Consider the following 18,782-nt stretch of genomic DNA (forward strand, 5'->3'; position numbering starts at 1 on the left):
TTATGTTGGGCTTCCAGGATTTGAAGTTGGAGGGAGAGCTCATTGTTTCAGGGAGGTATTCTTTTTTCTGTCTGGAGGTCATGCTGATCAGGTGTCCCCTCAGGACCGCTTTGTGCGCAGTCCCCGGGTGGATTTGGAGACTTCTGGGAGATCATTTAGCTCAAAGTAGTCTTCAAGTCTCGTATTAATCTGTGATAATATTTTTGCATTGTGATGAAGGGAGTCATTCAGTTGCCAGGTCATGGGACAAGGTCAAGGTAGGAGGCCAGAGATGTCAATGGCGATGGGGGCATGATCAGACCAGGTCAATGGGTGGATCCAGACCACCTGGAGGTTTAGGGCCAGGTCATGGCTGAGCAGGATGATATCAATGCGGAAGTACGATTGGTGGGGTGAAGAATATAATGTGTAGTTGCCTGTAGATGGCTCCTTCATTCACCAGGAGTCGTAGAGAAGATGGGATTTCATAGCACTGAGGATGGATTTAGTGGCATGTGAGTCCGCTGAAGGTGGAGCAGAGGCCGCTGGGGCAGAATGGTCCATAGCACTGTTCAGGACAGTATTAAAGTCTCCTGCAACAATAACATCCCCCTGTCTAAATCGGGTCAGTAGAGCATCTAGTTTAGTGAAGAAGTGGTGTTGGCATTGGTTAGGGAAGTAAATGTTTACAAGTGTACAAAGCTTGTTGCTTAGCTTGCCTATCAATATGAGATAACATTCGTCTTTGTCAGCAAGAGAATTGTCGAGTTCAAATGTGAGGTGACGTGCAAACAAGATCGAGACCCCCCTGCTTTTTAGCTGGGTTATAGCAAGCATGGTATGAGTCGGGAAGAGTTTGGAGCGGAGCTTGGGGTGAGAGTCGTGTAAAAAAAGAGTCTCCTGTATGAAAATTAGGTCTCCCATATGGAGTTTGAGGGTAATGTGAAGTTTGCCTCATTACAGTTTAGCCCTTTTACATTAAAGGGTAGGACCCTAAGACCCATGTGCGATGAGAGAGAGGTAGATAGAAAGGGTGCGTGGCATGGGAAGGCGAGGTGGGAAGTCTGAGAAGAGGGAGGGGTGGTTAGGTGGTCACTTGGCAGAGTAGGTCGGGACCTGTGGTGCCGACATAGGGTGGGGAAGCTATGAGCCGATAAGGCACATAGGTCAGCAAAGGTGCCTATAGCTCCAGAGGGGCATGGCCGGACACCCAAAGGATGGATCGTGGGGGTCCAGGCAGTAAAGGCAGATTGTTTCTGAGATGGGAAGCTGAAGGCTGGAGAAATGTGGTGTATTGGGCGGAGCAGCCGGGTAGTATGGAGGAGGGACATGGGAGAGATGGTTAGAGTAGGGGGGGTAATATGGGGAGGAAGAAATGGGAGATAAAAGGGAGGGAGGCAGTAGGGAGCAGAGAAATATATGCAGCATAAGACAATGATACAACTAATGGTTTGAACTATACATAATAAACTGATATTACATTAACCCATAGTGAACTAAACAGCATCATAACACATGGCGCTCTCGTGTTACATCCCCCAGGCGGCATCTAGAGAAAAAGGGGAAATATGTAATTTGACCAGACGGGCGCAAAGGTTGCAGTCCGAATGGCAAATATGATAGGGAGGTGCAAGAAGAGAGACCGCCCCCAGCGGAAATTAAATAAATAAGAACTGTTGGGCGTCGAGGGTCTAGGAGACAGGTCCTCAATAGAGGAGGGAACCTCTAGCAGAGTCTAAGGCCCAACAGACAGCATCAAACATCAACAACATAATAACATAGTGAGAACATATAAGACAGACATATCAACAGAGAACTAAACCAAACTGATAGAGAGAAGGCTCCAAATATCAAGATTCTCAGGATAGGGCCCTAAGGCACGGGCGGGTCCCACAGAAGGCGGGAGCCCCTAAGTGGTATGTAGTCTTTCTCCTGGGGTCAACCCTGGGTTCCAAACTGATTTTTTAACATACAGCGCACTATGTAAAAACAGTTATCTCAAACTGGGCACGTTCTCTTTAAAATTCTAATCTCAGAATTTATTTTGACTCTGTCAAGGAGCCCAGATAATATATGATTATAAGATAATTGTGCTATAATACACAAGTGATGTTAATATATGTATAAACTCTAAATAATATCTGAAAAAAACGGTTAGTTTTGATGTCATCAATTTAGTGTTTAGTAGGAAAACTTTGGTATTATAAGGAATAATGATCCCATTACTGTAAAATGTTATGGATATTATGTTACCTCTGATTTCAATGACCTGCATAAAACCACATGGCTGGCAGCTTCATGCTTTCATATGGCCACATAACTCCTTGGTGATTTCTAAAACCCATACAATTTACAGCAGGAAGTGCATTATAATATATATTACATTACTGACATAGGGCCTTTTTAGAGTAGGTTGCATGTATCCTACATGCAGCTCATAATACAGTGTAAGTTTGTCACTGCATCAAAACGTATCGATAGGGCCAGATTAAATATATGGAATTGATCCTCAACTTGCCGTGGCAACCAGCTATTTTATTTGCATACAGGTTCTTTTCGTGCATTCACGTTGCAGCTCCGCTAGGGACAAGCTCTCATAGTTCTAGCAAGGTTTATTACTTCACTACAGAAGGATTTATATATCTATTTAGATATTGAATTAAGTTGAAAATTCAGGATTTGGGTAAGTATATCAAGTAAAAGATAACTAAACTTGGTATGTGTGTATTTTACTATTAGGTAGGTTTGTGAAAATACATGTTCCATGCTTTGGTAGCTAAGGGCATGCAGACAATTGCAGTTCTACAAGTGCCAGGATCCCCAACCAGTTAATGGCTGACAGAGGAGGCAGGAACTTGTAGTGCTACAAACTTAAAAAAACTCTAGCACATTATGCTGGTGCCCACAGCCCACCACTGCCTGGAGGAACCCCAGCAGGGAACTGGATTGCCTAGAGGAAGGCCGCACATTTGCAGGCCCAGTTCCACTAGAGAATATTGCCCTATGTTGACCAGGTTGCTACTGGTTCACAATATGACGAGTGGGCCTACATTAGGGGTCTCCCTGTTATAATGCAACCACACACCTTTATTGTAAGTAACATCCAATTACATAACCCCGATCTACCTCTCCAGGTGTAGAGGAACTCCAATTTCAACGCATTTTTGTGGCCCGGAGTTGGTCCAACGTCAACCTCTAAGTCGGTCCCATATCTACCACATATATAATTAATAAGACTACAGAGGACCAATGAGTTTTTGGATAATCCAGAAGCTTGTGTGGAGAATACATTGTGTAGTGAGGGAGACACATGATTGGACAGATGCAGCCTTCCCTACACACCAACATCTCAACACAGTTTAGCTTTGTAGCTGTTGTCCTAGTCCTCCAAATGTATGGTGGATTAAAAACTTGGTCACAAATAATGTTGGGCATATATATTACTAGCAACATTATTGGGCACCAATGACAATACAACTGTAAGAGAGGGCGTGTCATTGCGTGGATGTTTATCTGAGTGATAAATTAATTGGGTGGCAAAGGAAGTATGTACAAGGCAGGGTCATCTTTTCCATTGGGCACAATGGGCAGCTGCCCGGGGGCCCCACGGGCAAGGGGGCCCCATAGGCACGGCTCTTAATGAGAATAAATAATCCTGCAAAAGAAAAAAACCTGCAAAAAAAACCTTCAAGGGTCACTGAGCAAGTACATCTATCTATCTCTATATATCTATATCTGTATATATCTATATCTATATCTAGGGGCCCCGGTGCACTGCTTTTCCCGGGGGCCCATAATGTTGTTAAGATGGCCCTGGTACAAGGGGTGACTGGGCTGGGGGGCAGAGGTGCATTTGCTTAGAACTGGTTCACTGGGCTACCTGCATTTTTTTTTACATTTATAATGTTTCTAATAGGCTCATGACCCCTCCCCCCACTAAAATTTGCCCGCCAGCCCCAAAGTATGGAAGTGATCACTGTTAATTTATCTGCAGTATCTGTCTATCAAATCTCTACAGTACCTGTCTAATATGGCAACCTACCTATCTATCTAATCTCAGTACAGTGTTTAACATGCCTACATACTTGTCTGCTTATTCTCCTTACCTATCTAATATGCTAGAGTATATAGACTTTGTGCTTTTCCTACCTAATCATTGTACAGTACCAGCCTACTGTGTTATTATTCATTCAATTTCTGGGGGAGATTAAAATGTTTAACACATTTTATTTTTAGCCGAATCAGGCAGGATTTAAACATTGACTTGTTCATACATGTTTCATCTGTATGCGGTGTGTAAAAAGAATACTATAGTGTCCATATGTATATAAGAACATGTATACATAGCGGGTGGTCCCTGTCTGCAATCGCTTCCTGCGTTCTCTCTAATGTTCCATTGTAAGGAGGTTCCATTGTGACATCACGGCACTGTGTGTCCATATATGGACAGTTACGTCACTGGAGCTTCCCCGGGCGGAGATAAAAGCAGTCGGAGTCCTGGACAGTGCATCGGGATTCAGAGAGGACAGGAGAGATAATTCATATACCTTCTCCCCGGGGAAAGATCTTCCACTTCTATTTTCCATCCATAGGGCACATCTAATAGCCACACCCACCCGCCCCCAATAATATCCACCTGCCCCCTTCCCTGGGTAGATCTGACAGCAGTACATCAACATCCAGGCTATCTGCCCCCGACACCTGTTACATATCTCATGCATCTTCTTTACGTTTTCCATCCTCCAGATAGATGCGAGATACCCATTATTTCTTACTTGCCCATTCTTAGCTCAGCTTTCTGCCTAGATTGCACATTCCACCATCTTATGGGGTAGTATTTCATATTTTCCCATTTCATCAATTTCATCACTCCTCGCTATTCTTACCCACATCCCTCCATCATTTGTGCCTTTCTGGGGGCAAGGTGGAGGCGCTGCATAGCTTTACGTACAAGGGGCAAATGTGAAACCCATCTCCACCATGAAACACAGTTAGTGCCCCCTCTGATTCCTATTTGGAGGTAGATTTACAAGTGGCTCACAGCAGCAACCAGGCAGAGCTGTTATCAGAGGCAGATTTGGGGATTTCTCTTTACAGAATTTGACACCCATCGCTGCAAGGTGGGGTAACTCAATTAGGCATTTTCTCACCTTGCCTTCTTGGCCGGTGCTATGACCGGGAAGCTGCTGGAAAAACTACAGATTAACATGACGTCCCTTCTACCGGACACACTCTACGCCGATGAGGGGCAAGATCTACCAGGGGGTCTGTCCATTTACTCCGGAGGAGGCAATGAGCAGCACTACTCGACCATGTCTGCAGGTGAGTGAGGGTACAGGTCAGAAGAAGGGTGCGGGAGAACTAGGGTTGTTGGTCTAGGACAGAGGTGGGCAACCTGTGGCTCGCAAGCAACTAATAGTCATGCTAGAACCTGTAGTTCCACAAGAGCTTGAGTGCCACTGGTTGCCCATCTCTGGTCTAGGCTGAATCTGGGAGACATCGGTTTAGGGTAACACGTAAACATTCCAGACATTTGGCGAATGTGTATTAATAATATCGATAGAACCACATGTACTCTGCCTGGACTTCGTGTTGGTATTGAGCTTAGCTTTACGATGTTTCTTACACTGTATCGTTGTCAAGTTTTCTAGCCTTTTATATGTCTGTTGGAATGTTATATTCAGCTTCTTGTTACAACATGGCTGTACTGTATGTCACATAGATTGCGATGTTCCATTCACTCCTAGATAATTATTGCATTTTTATCTGTCTATGGGAATGTATGTGAAACAATACCACAAGTATACTACCCCAAGTACTGAGTGATTCATTCCCCCTGGGCACTGATTATAATGTGATAGCAACCAATTTTCGGTGTGCCGGACTGTCCGAACGCCCTTATCCTAGAGCACAGTGAGCACTATAAAATAAGTGGGACCCATTTTCAGAGTCCAGCTACAGTTCTGTTAGTGATATCATACTTTTGTCCTATGGGATGAGGGTAACCCATCTCCAGGGTGCCTCAGTGCAGTGACTGCTGCTCAATTCCCTCCTCAGACGTTCAAAACGTCACTTTGTGGGGGAAGAAAGTCTTTAAATACGGTTGCGGAGGTGGGGGAGCTCCCAGCCCGGTGTGTGGGGGAGGCAGGCGACTGAGTTGGGAGGTGACACGTGGGGGCAGCTAGTGACAGCTCACAGGATAAAGGGTGAGTAGGTGTATTGAGGGGTTGGGGATTTCCATGTTTAACCCGTTCAAAACCGATGTGACCTGCAGCACTTTCCTAAGCAAAAGGGCTAAATATCAACCACTCTACTTAGTGAGGGGTCTTTAAGGCAAATACGGTGCAAAATGTTTTGCTCCTCGATGTCTTGTTTAATCAAAAAAGATAAATACACTTTACTCACTGTAGCAGGACCAGATCACAAGTTAATTCAATTGTGTTTTACATATGACATTAAACAATTCTTTAGAACACTAGCCGATTCTGACTAATGCATCCAGAACAGGAGCACTGGAACTGTGTTCACTTCTGTTATATAAAACAGATACATTGTCATGGTCAAGGGACAGTTTCTATGTTAAATCAGGAGGACCACTAAACTTAGAAATCAATTTACCTTATATTAAAGCATTTCTAGTTACGCTCAGAAATATATGTCAGCATTTCATTGCAATCTTTTGGAACAATTTGACATGTACCACTGTGCAAACCTGCACAGATCACAATGGAAGTTGGCTGCATGCGCTCCTCCTGTTATCTCTTTGGAGTCAGCAGATGACCTAGACCCTCTAATGGGGGAAGACATAGAATCTGGTACTTCATTCTGCCATATCAAAGTCATTGTTTAGTATGTGGACACACACTCTACAGTAGTTAGTCAGTCTGGTCCAAAATGGCAAATAGGCTGGCAAAATCTGCATGTGTCCCCCAAATCCTTATTGGGCTATCAGCTATGAACTGGCTCAGTCCTGTACCTCCCATACTTTACTTACACCTTTCTGCCTTTGTCCATTCCACCACATAGGGGCTCTTCAATAACACAGTGCAAAGTGCACAAATGTGCTTTAATGCTTGAGGTCTATTTATCAAAGTGAGAAAAAGACTATGGGGCACATTTATCAACATAAAAAATAGTTTTCAATCCTTATCGTATTGATAAGGATTTAACTATTTCTCATATTGATTAAAAAATCTCCACAGTAGCAGCAGTCATGAAAAACTGCTGTTCCTGTGAAGTTACAAACTTACCTTTCCACTGCCTCTTCCTTCCCGAAGCTGCTGTGCGATCCATAGAAGTCTTGTGCGCATGCTCTGTCTGAAAACTTCTCTGCACTTCACTGTTGCAGAGAGCGGAGTGTAACGGAGGGATAATGTGATCCCTCCACAGATGCGCTGTAAAGCTCTGCTCTTCGGAGCAGAGCTGAACGGTGCTGAAAAATAGCAGAAATGGTAATGTACGTCAGCCTGAGCTGGTGTACATTACCGTATGTGTTAAACCATTTCTATTCATTGTTAAATTGCGGTACATAGCAGTCCCCATAGACATCTATGCAGACTGCTATGTATTCCGAAAAAAGTGCAAAGCAGCAGATATCTATGATATCTGCTGCGTTGCACTGTTGATAGATGCGGAAAATACTTCAATTGGCGTCTATTCCCCAAAAACTGCTAGCTTCAGGGAATAGACGTCAATTGAAGGTTTAATAAATAGGCCCCTAAATCTGGCGAAAATGGGATTTTTATCAGAGATAGGGCTTCTCCTTATCTATTAAGGGTTAACTCCAGCAACAGCTTCTCCATGCTTTATATAATAATATCAGGTGGTACATGCACAGCTGCAATCCTTCAGTTTCTCTGCACATGCCTGAGTCGGCTAGCCTGGAGACTGGCCTGGCAAAGTGGTAAGACATACCGCTACCGACCAGTATCTCCGGGCAGCTGAGTATCACTCTTCTTGGTAAATTGTGATAACTGATTTTTTATAGATGCGATAAGCTGCAATAGAAAATCATCCTTATCTCCACAGATTAATAAATAGGCCCCTTAGCAACGAATCAGTTGTTCGCTTTCATTTTCTGTGCTAGGAAAATGACAGCATCTGATTGGTTGCTATGGGTTACATCACATTTGTACATGTTGCACCATGATATTAAAGAAGCTCCTTACTGCCTCACCTAACTTGTAACCTAACAAACTCAATTCACTTTTATGACAAATTAATTACATACAATGTTGATTATTTTTACTTTTATTTTTTTAAAGTAATATAAAGCACATCGACGTGTATTCATTTATGAAGTAACATTTAATTTCTTAGAAACAATGGAAGCATTAATTTTATGGGCTGAACTCATATCATTTACTATTTAACTTAACTTTTGCATAGCACCAACATATTATGCAGCAGATTACAGAAAATTATTCACATCACTCCCATAGATTGTAAGCTTGTGAGCAGGGTTCTCTTACCTCTCTGTCTGTATTACCCAGTATTGTTTTATTAATGTTTGTTCCCAATTGTAAAGTGCTACGGAATTTGCTGGCGCTATATAAATAAATGTTGATGATGATGATGATGATCACTCCCGTCCCCAGTGTAGCTTGCAGTCTAGTTTCTGCTACATTAATTAGAACCTACCACTGTCTTTTTGGACAGTTGGATGATGCTAGAATACCGGGAGGTAACACACACAAACAGAGCAGAACATAGGAACATCTGGTTGGAAAAGATACAATGGCCCAGCGATGTAAGGCAGCAATGCTAACCATCATGCCACTGTGCTGCCCAACTTATAACAGTACAGAATATCTACTCACTTGAAGTCTTCAAATAAATTAAACGGAAATCAATGTCAAAGCTGAACCAGGGGTCCTGAAGCAAATAATATTAGTACATACTCATATACTGTATTTGTACATATATGTATATATTTGTTTATAATGAGCATATCAGAATGGAAGATATTTGAGATAAAGCTGTGATCGTGTAGGGAGTTTTTTCTTGTGCACACACAGCAGGTTTCCAGCCAGGAAAGTCACCAAATGACACTGGCATCCCTCTGGGAGCCACACAATTATTTTGATTGAATTATCTTATTTTTATTTTATTTTGTTTGGAGAAAAGAAAACACCAAAAATAAAACCAACATTGGAAGTTATTTAGGAGAAGCAAAAAGGCCAAAGGAATGCATAAAATTCCTTGTAGTGTCACTGTACTCCGCAATCTGCGCAGGAGTGCCTAGATCCCCACCACAGCAGCGGAAGAACATAAGTTGGGAGGAGATAAATAGGTGGAGCAAGACGCTCCCTGCCGACAGACACAGAGGTGCTCTTAGTTTCCATACCTTCCAATGGCCCTGATTTGTGAGGGACATCCCAATTCGTGGACTGCAAAAAGAGGCGGGCTTAGCAGGAAAGTGGCGGTGTCTGTACGGATTGTGGGCGGTGTTTATGGATTCTAAATGTTGGGAGCTGTGGTTGTGCTGACTCAGTTTTCATTTTGTAGAGTACGATTATCTAAATAATATATTGGGTGTAGAGGTCACTTTTTTTGCAGTGTTCCTTGCTTTGCAAAAGTTTTGCATCAGCTCTGAGCTGCTGGAGACCTGGGGTATATTTACTAAACTGCGGGTTTGAAAAAGTAGAGATGTTGCCTATAGCAACCAATCAGATTCTAGCTATTATTGTAGAAGGTACTAAATAAAATGGTAACTGGAGTCTGATTGGTTGCTATAGGCAAAATCTCCATTTTTCAAACTAGCAGTTTAGTAAATATACCCCTAAGGTCTCATCCTATACTTTTAATAGGTCACATCTTGTGCCTTGCAGTTGCATTTTGGCATAAAAATAAAGTTCTAGCCACACTTAGCCCAATGTAGAAAAACACTTAGAACACACAAAAGTGCCGCATGTAACATCCCTGTTGATTGTAAGCTCTTTGTTAATACATGGTCTTGTTCTATCACTGTGTTTATCCCCAATTGTAATGTGCTGTGGAGTATGTTGCCACCATATAAACAAATGTTAATAAATAAGGTAGCCCGCTGTGCCCTCTTTCTGATTAATTGAAGCCATAAATAAGATTAAACTGAGCAGTATTTTATTAAAGTGATCGGAGAGAGAACTTTGATGTGATGTTTATACTATTGTTCAGTGCCCCTCTCCAGGATTCTCCATCTCCCCACAAATCTAGGAGAAAATCTAGTTGACAGATGCATCTCCTGAGAGCGAGGAGTAGGCGTCTACCTTGAAATGCGCTGTGTGGACCAGTGCAAAAATCAAGGCAATGTGCTAACTAAATGAGGCTCAGTGTGCTTAACACAGTGTATAGAACACACTTTTGTGTGTTTTTGTTTCACATTTGTTTGCAGTTTCCATTCATATAAATTTCAGTGAAACCCCAGAAAAACTGCCCAAGCCATAATGCTGGAAACTCAAGAAAGGCAAAAAGCAAATAAAGGACAACTAATGCAATAAAACAAACTAAGAACAGACATTCCATGGTATAGCAAATATAAACATAATGTAAAACATCTCTAATTCTATAAATGATGGAAACTTTTACATGTATTTTTGTGAATTTTAGTAGCAGCTCTTTCATATGATACTACTTGTATTGTAAAACTAAGTCAGTATTTCAGGCCAAGTTGCTACAATTGGAAATAAAGTGAAAATGTTTATTTTACAGATAAAATGTTATTTCTGAAGTGAGAAACTGATCTCATTGGTCTCTTGTCCACCCCACCTGAGCTGCATTCAGCTACCTGGTAAACAGAACACCAATGCCAACTGGAATAGGAATCAGTTACTCCTATGGGAAATGTGTACACACACATAGGAACAGAAGCAGAGTGGAATATACGCCAGTTTGCATTGTGTATCTTGCATGAATTCACCTATGCAAACTTATGTGATTTCTGGCACTTAAGCCCACACCTGCGCCTGAAAGGTGGGGAGCGAAGGGGCGTTCTAAGGTTGACCAAGTACAGTAAAGTTGTGTTTATGCAAATGTGGCTTATGCAGACCTGTAGAAACACGTACATAGGAGACGTATCTTTTTTACAAATACACGGTGGTGATGATGACTTGTTGTAGACCAGGCACATATGCTGGCGATGAGGAGGTGGATGCATCTTGAAAACATTTTTACGCCCATATTGCCAACCACATTTTGCATCAGCCCCAGAGGGAACGCTGAGGGGACTGCTACTTGTATTTTATTAGAATCATAGTCCTTCAAGCCTTTACATGGTTGCCTTATGTGCTTCTTCATTGAGATAAATGCTACCTATTCCAATTGTTAAAGCTGCTTTCACCATGCAGTTGGATGCAACTCAGGTGGGACAACACCCAGCTCTATGTGTGCACAGCTATATTCTCCGATCATAACAGACCATTGTGAACACCATACATTCCCATCATGACCTAGAACACTTGGTCCAGAAAACTGGTCAAACACTTTTCCATTTTATCTTCATTTGTTTTCCTTCTGTAGAAACTTTGATTTAAGCAATGATAATGAAAGCATCTTCAACATGAATTAATTTAGCGCATTAGAAAAACAGGCTCCAACCTTGTGTACAGGAAATGGTTCATGTTGGAACATACAGTATGTGTGGCAGTAAGGAGTAAGTGGAAATGTTCTTTGTGAGGAGTACAAGCTAATTCTGCTGAATGGGCTGAGTTGGGTCCATCAGGAAATAAAGTCACTTTCCTCATGCTTTCTTTAAAGGGCCATGCATCTAGCAGTGTCCATTTAAGTCCTGTAGTTCTCCAGAGCTTGCATCTACTACAGTAGGCTGGATTAGTAGTGAACCATACTAGAAGACATTAGTGACTTGAGTAGTAAAGCTGATTCTTTGTGCTATCACTGAATTACCCGTAACTGCAGTTTTTCTCTGACATCTGGTGCTATGGAGATACATTAGAGCTCAGTAACTCCCTCAGTGCTGGGGATATTGTTGTAGAGCTCAGAGGCATTGTACAGAGCAGCAATGATTACATTATTTCCTAAAGTGGTATTTGAGTAACACAACTTGGTATAATAAGGAAGAACATAGAATGTCATGTATAGCTAGAGAAAAAAACATGGCACAGAAGGTCCTGTTCCTGAGCTCCTACAATGTATAGATATTTTCTGATAATGTGTGCACCACCCTGTAAGATGATCATTATGATAAGTTTCTGCATTGATAACCTATGTGATAACAAGCTCAGAATTGTGTTTGGAGAAGTCAGTGTTACAACACCAGCAGTGTTTACATCTAAGTGCCTTACTCTCTCTTTCTTTCTCCCTTCAGATAACGTGATGGATTTAGGTTTGACCAATGACAAGACCTCCCAGGACCTCTCTTATACAGGTACATTCCAGCCAGGCAACAAGACTGTCACATACCTGGGCAAGTTCTCTTTTGATTCTCCCTCCAACTGGTGCCAAGAAAACATCATCAGCTTGATGAGCGCAGGTATTCTTGGTGTACCAACATCCCAATCACAAAATGCCGGTGGAGGAGGAAGTGGTGGAAGCAGCGGAGGCATCATGGGGCAGACACAAAGTGATGTGGAGTCTATGTTCCACAGTCTTCCACCTTATTCTAGTTGTGGGGACCTTTACCATGATCAGGTGGGCTTTCAAGGAGGTGGTATGCCCCCGTACTCCTCACAGGAGTACCCATCATCTAAACAAAGCTTAGACTCTAGTGTGTTTCCAATGATACCAGACTACAACTTGTTTCACCACAACACAGAGATACCCACAATAGATCAAAAGCCATTCCAAAACATGGAGGCCATGCGGGTCAATCCACCACCCATCACTCCACTGGAAACCATCAAAGCTTTCAAGGAGAAGCAAGTTTTGCCAAGCTTCGGGGGTATGAGCCATCAACCCCCCCTTACCCTTAAACCCATTCGCCCACGAAAGTATCCCAATCGCCCTAGCAAGACCCCACTTCATGAGAGGCCTCATGCTTGTCCTGCTGAGGGTTGTGATAGGCGCTTCTCACGCTCTGATGAGCTGACCCGCCATCTTCGTATCCACACAGGACATAAGCCCTTCCAGTGTCGCATCTGCATGCGGAGCTTCAGCCGCTCCGACCACCTAACTACCCACATCCGCACACATACAGGGGAGAAGCCCTTCGCTTGTGACTTCTGTGGACGCAAGTTTGCACGCAGTGACGAGAGGAAGCGACATGCCAAGATCCATCTCAAACAGAAGGACAAGAAAGGAGGGGATAAAGCAGTCTGCTCACCCTCTGTTGCTGGGGTACCAGCAGTTACCACATGCGCTTGAGTTCTCACCCAAGTTGACTTTTCCCTGAGGGGATTGGAGAATGCATTGTGCAGTGTACCCACCTTCTTTGTGAAATGGCGCCCTGCAGACCATTACGCTATACTGATTATTCAGCTGTAGCTCATTTACGGGAGACCTGCAGAGCATTTCTCCCCTAAATTGTTTACTGCCAGTGATCTGCAGAGCATTGCTCAACTTTCTAGCTCAATTGCAAAAAATACATCATTGCTACTCCTTCAAGTTCCATTTTCGGAGCATGAAATCATCACACTCCTGCTGAAGACATTATCATCACCCCTTAGCAGTCTAGATACATATTCAGAATATCCCTTTCCCTACTGCAGAGCATTGCTCCATCTCTCATGCAGATCATCTCTGCTCCAGGCTACACCCAAACTGCAATTTACATGACTCTGACTTGTACAGCCTCACTCCATATTCCTAATCCTATTTCACATGCTGGAAAGATGAGAACAAGGGTCTCAGGGTACATAGGATTTGGGGAAGCTGAATCCTTAAAGTTTGAGGCAGGGTCGCTTATTTGCTGCTATGGCAAAAATATTCTGCTGCTATGTCCAAATGTTACACCCTCACGTGCCTGCTGTCCTCGTCAGGTCCCTTCCCTCCTTTATATTTATCCGTCACTCTTTTCATCCTCGTCCTGCATCATTATCTCTCTAGTTTCACATCTGAGTCTTTACATTTCCTTTTCTTTCAGAGGTTTTCTCGTCTTATCATTCTCTTGCCTTTCCATCCCCCTCCGCTCTGTCTCTTTCTCTCCCGTACATGCTCCCCCCTGATTTCTTTTCAACGTCTGTCACACAGTTTTATTAGGGAAAAAAACAACTACAGCTTGAGTCAGTGTGTGTGTGAAAATGTGTGTGCATGGTTACATATGATATACACTATATCAGTTGGCCAAGTTTCATTGTCCGCAGCTCATGCTGTCAAGAGAGGATTACATGGACTTTTTTGATCAGAGCAAAGCTGCTCTAGCCTCCATGGCCCCCCGCTCAGAGAGGGGGCCTCTTCTGAGCTTGAATGGTCTGATGCATATGCCCACTGCGCATGCAGCGCTAAGACAAGGACTCACCTCAGGATTCAATAGTGACTGCACTCCTACCCCCGTGGTAGTTCCGCCACGATGTGAAAGCTCACCGTATTCTCTTGTTTTGCCATTAAAAGGCAAAAGGGTTTTATGATACGATTTAATGTCACTTTAGAGGTACAAAGTGGGCACACAATTAACAATATACAGTATAATGGTGTACATTACACAATTTTTATATGCGATGCAATCATATTTGATAAGATAATATATTTACCACTAATTATGGCACACTATCAATCTAAAACGATGCAACCTAACCCAAAAGATCCTTTATTTTTCTGGGGGAAAATTATGATAATCATTTTCATTGGCCGATAATTGTGGACAATTGCATTGCTGCTTGTGTGCAGAGTGTATGGTCATTAACATGTAATCTTTTTCTATTGATGGTCTTAATTTGTCATGTAGGGCTCATTTACTATCATTGCGTTTAAGTGCAAAGCTCGTAATGAGCCCCAGCAACCAAACAACTATTAGCTTTTATCTGACTAGTGCACTTTACACAATGGAAGCAAGTGGGTGGCTTCAGTATGATTTAGTGAAAATGTTGCCAGTTAGTGAATTAATCCTTGTTCATACAAATTGTTCAATGAGTACATACTTTAGTAATTATTCAGTTTAAATCATATAAAGCATGCATATATGGGGGTACTTTTAGAATTAATTTTTAATTTCAAGATATTTGTTACAATACTTTTACAAACATTTGATTTAATATATACCCCTATATATATACTCAGGCAAAGTGTCATGCAAAACATGTCTTATGGAACGGCTGGTGGTTTTCTACTATATGCAACTGCCAGCAGTATTAGCTATGGTTTTACGTTTCTTATGAAGCTTTTAAATCCCAGAAAATTGCAGGTATATCTACTAGTCTTATGTATTTTCTTGATCACTTTTGCTTTCTGATTTTTTACTCATCTCCAATTCATTCTCCTAATTCCTCTTCTCTCCATATATTTTCCTTGTCACTTACCCCATCTCCGCTCGCTGTCATTCTCCCTCCTCCTCTGAAATTCCTGCTTGTGCTTCAGCCCTCTTTTTTATACAATGACATGTGTTTGTCACTTTGAGATGAGTCGGTGGGGGCAGGTTTGGGGGTGAGGCCCCCCACTTCTCTCTTGCATGTCTCTGCATGACAGTCAGGTCTTTAAAAAAAAATATGAAATCTTGTTTTTTTGCTAATGACTCTTTTTGCTGCTATGTTAAAATATACTATTGCAAAAAAAAACACCCCTTTACTGTCAGTACAGAGATATAACCAAATACATTACTGCATTGCTTGTGTATTAAAGCATAGCTATGTATATAGGCAAGCAGAAAGCACTGCAAGGTGGTATGTTTACTAAACTGCGGGTTTGAAAAAGCGGAGATGTTGCCTATAGCAACCAATCAGATTCTAGTTATCATTTATTTAGTACATTCTACAAAATGAGAGCTAGAATCTGATTGGTTAGTATAGGCAACATCTCCACTTTTTCAAACCTGCAGTTTTGTAAATATACCCCCAGGAATTCATTCAGTGCTAGATGATTGACGTGGCTTCTAATAGAAATGGAATAAGCAATTGTTTAAAAGACAGTAAACTTTTTCCCTCCTGAGATTAGGATCTTTATAGAAGTAAGACAATAAAGGGCTCCTATACAAACACTGCATTTAGGTGCAACATTTACGCTAAAACATAGCAACCAGCCAGACGTGTTATATAAAAGTGAACATCTTGGCTGTGTTGATTCCAAGGGGTAAATGTATCAATCGGCGCCATTATTTAAAACGCCATTTTTATTAAAGCCAATTCGCAAAAGCTTTGTCTTTAAAAAAAACTGACATTTTAGACAAGATACAACGAGGAACCAATTTTATGTTATACTGTTTTATTCATTGCACATGTTTTACATTGTTGTCTCTTGAACAAAATGTGAAAATAAAGACATTTTAAAAAAAAAATGGCGTTTTAAATAATGACGTCAAACCTGCTGAAAATCGGCAGCTTTAAATAACCGCTGATTGATACATTTACCCCTAAGGGTCACAATGTTTCAATTTCCTTTGAACCTTATCTGTGGCTGTTTTACGTGTAGATTAGGAAGCATGTAAAATAGTGACCACAATCCCTTTATCCAGATGTCCTGAATAACTATTCTTTTACACTTAGTAAATGCCCCCCTATATGTCTACATAATTTTTGTTTATTGAATCGAAAAACAGAGATAAATATATCTAAGTACAGCGCTGCAACCTTTAACAAACTGTTGCATCTCAACTGAAATTCAACAGCCTTCAGAATTCCTAATTACCTGGATAATGTTGACCTTATCCATAGTCCATTCTCCTCTACATTCATACTTAGGCACTTTAGAAGCACTATCACCAGTGTACGCTGCTTTCTATGTACTCTGCACTTTCTTCCTTCTAGCACACACATATTTGCTCTGCTGCTACATATGCACTTCGATATACACACGCTCTGTGTATGCTATAGGATGTGTGTGCGCATGTACCTGTATTGTTTAAATACACACTGCACCTGTACAGTCAGGAGGATATTGGTGCGGATGTCTTGTTCTGGCAGTTAACGGGTTACAGGCAATGTACAGTGTCCCTATTTCTACGTCAGCATGTATCAATGTACCGAACGGGTACACCAATATGGTACCTGAGGGGGGCAGCATTCCACTCCCATTCCTGCCCTAATCTACCATGACACTGAGCATCGTAATGATGCCGGTGCTTTTTGTATGGCTGATGATGAATGTGTTGCACTTTATAGTCCTGTCATGTATCTTTATACACTGATAATGAACATGCTGCACTGTATAATGACGCTGAGTGTCCCTATGCTCTCTACAGGATTACAAGGTCGTACTTGGCACTGCTTTATGTGCTTACTAAGTGTTGAGATTCATGGGAAGGGGAACTGCTGCTTTTGTGGGAACATTTTCCAAAGCGGCGGTTGTTTTAATACACGCTTATTTTTCTTTGTACAAAGTTGTATAAAAGTGAAAGCAGATGTCCTATATATTTTGTGGCTGTTTATATTCCCAGAGAGATTTCTATGTACCTTATAATAAGGTGAAAATATATCTATATTTCCAGGAACAACTGTCTTGGCTGGGTCTCTGGCTGAGGGGCCTGCAATGCATACCCTCTGTCTGGGAGAGAGATACCGGATATGTCTGTCAGATCCCACGTTGTTCTCCCTCTGTAACGTGGATGTGTCAGGCTGATATATAAAAGCATTTCAACCCAGGACTGGTAAAATTTCCAACTGTGTGTTTGTCTCATTGCTTTTATTTGATGCAAGAGGTGATGATGTGTGTTGCCTGGATGGATGCTTCTAGTGCAGCAAAGCACATGTTGGCCATGCCAGGCAAAAGTGAGGGAATGGGCAACAAAACAACATAACGCTCAGTCTAAACAACATGAATCTCAAATCAAACAATAATCTAAAGCCGACTATACATATCCAAATTGTTAAAGAATGTGTGTGGGTGACAATGGAACCATTACAATCATCTATAAATGGCTACAATCGATCAATAATCTGATCGGAACAGCTAGAAACTTTTCATCCCAAAGGATTGGAATGATGCGGATTGTGTATTGATAAGTGTGTGTATTGAAATAGTTTGATTTAGGCAGGGTACACATTACAGAAAATTTCTCCCGATGCGATATAGTTTGCGATTTTATCAACGATTGATTGAAAAAAAAAAAAAGTTACAATCAGCATATTGATTCATGTGTACACACTATACACGATTTACCTTCAGTTCTGTGCTCTTCATCTGTCATAACCATGGGCCGAAAAGATTGTGACTCTGCACACTCCATAGAGATCTATGGACACAGCCAGTAGTGAGTTAATATGCACTGCAGAATTGGAACGACATTGTTCCATTGTTAAACGAGATTTCCAGTTCAGTTTAAAAATCAAATGAAACCATATGAAGTGCTTTGGGATGATAATAGTTCATCATTGGAGCGTAAACACGGATGCGATATCGGGCCAAACGGTCATTTACCGCATGATTGGCACGATAATCGGCTGAAAACACTGTAGTGTTACATTGCTCATGTATACAAGTCGATGGACTTGTATACATGGGCAATGGAAATAAACACGTTAGGAGCACAGACAAAGTCTTGTACTTTGTCATTGCTTTTAATAGAGCTTTTGAAGTGTTTCCCCTGCAGCATAATATACTATGTACTTAGGTCTCCATGTACTAACGTAGAGCTGAGAGCAACGCCATATGTAGGAATTGTTTCTTTTATACATCAAAGTGGATTTTGGTGTACTGAGGAAGAGCGGGAACGAAGTACATGACGCATGATAATTATTCATCTCGTTACCATTCGTGTATGCTGTAGCTCCACCCCGACTCATCCT

The 18,782-nt window shown here is 41.8% G+C and overlaps 2 protein-coding genes across 3 annotated transcripts in view; one reads left to right on the forward strand and one right to left on the reverse strand.

The window, feature by feature from the left end:
• RHOBTB2 (Rho related BTB domain containing 2) overlaps positions 1-18,782 on the reverse strand; it is a 150,916-nt gene that overhangs the window by 115,089 nt on the left and 17,045 nt on the right. The window contains exon 2 of the mRNA XM_075207097.1: positions 15,366-15,537. The gene's annotated coding sequence lies outside the window, so the exon portion shown is untranslated. The remainder of the gene's footprint in view (positions 1-15,365; positions 15,538-18,782) is intronic.
• On the forward strand, positions 4,465-17,662 carry EGR3 (early growth response 3). Of its 2 annotated transcripts, XR_012691196.1 has the most exons (3): positions 4,465-5,301; positions 12,281-15,250; positions 17,486-17,662. XR_012691196.1 is itself a non-coding variant. In XM_075207103.1 (2 exons), the coding sequence occupies exons 1-2, from the start codon at positions 5,151-5,153 to the stop codon at positions 13,273-13,275; spliced, it is 1,146 nt and encodes a 381-aa protein (XP_075063204.1). In that variant the 5' UTR covers positions 4,465-5,150; the 3' UTR covers positions 13,276-15,780. The 2 variants fall into 2 exon arrangements, 1 of the variants encoding a protein (XP_075063204.1); XM_075207103.1 differs by lacking the exon at positions 17,486-17,662 and having other exon boundaries at positions 12,281-15,780.

The sequence above is a fragment of the Mixophyes fleayi genome, chromosome 4, assembly GCF_038048845.1.
Source record: "Mixophyes fleayi isolate aMixFle1 chromosome 4, aMixFle1.hap1, whole genome shotgun sequence".
In the NCBI taxonomy this organism is placed as follows: Eukaryota; Metazoa; Chordata; class Amphibia; order Anura; family Limnodynastidae; genus Mixophyes; species Mixophyes fleayi.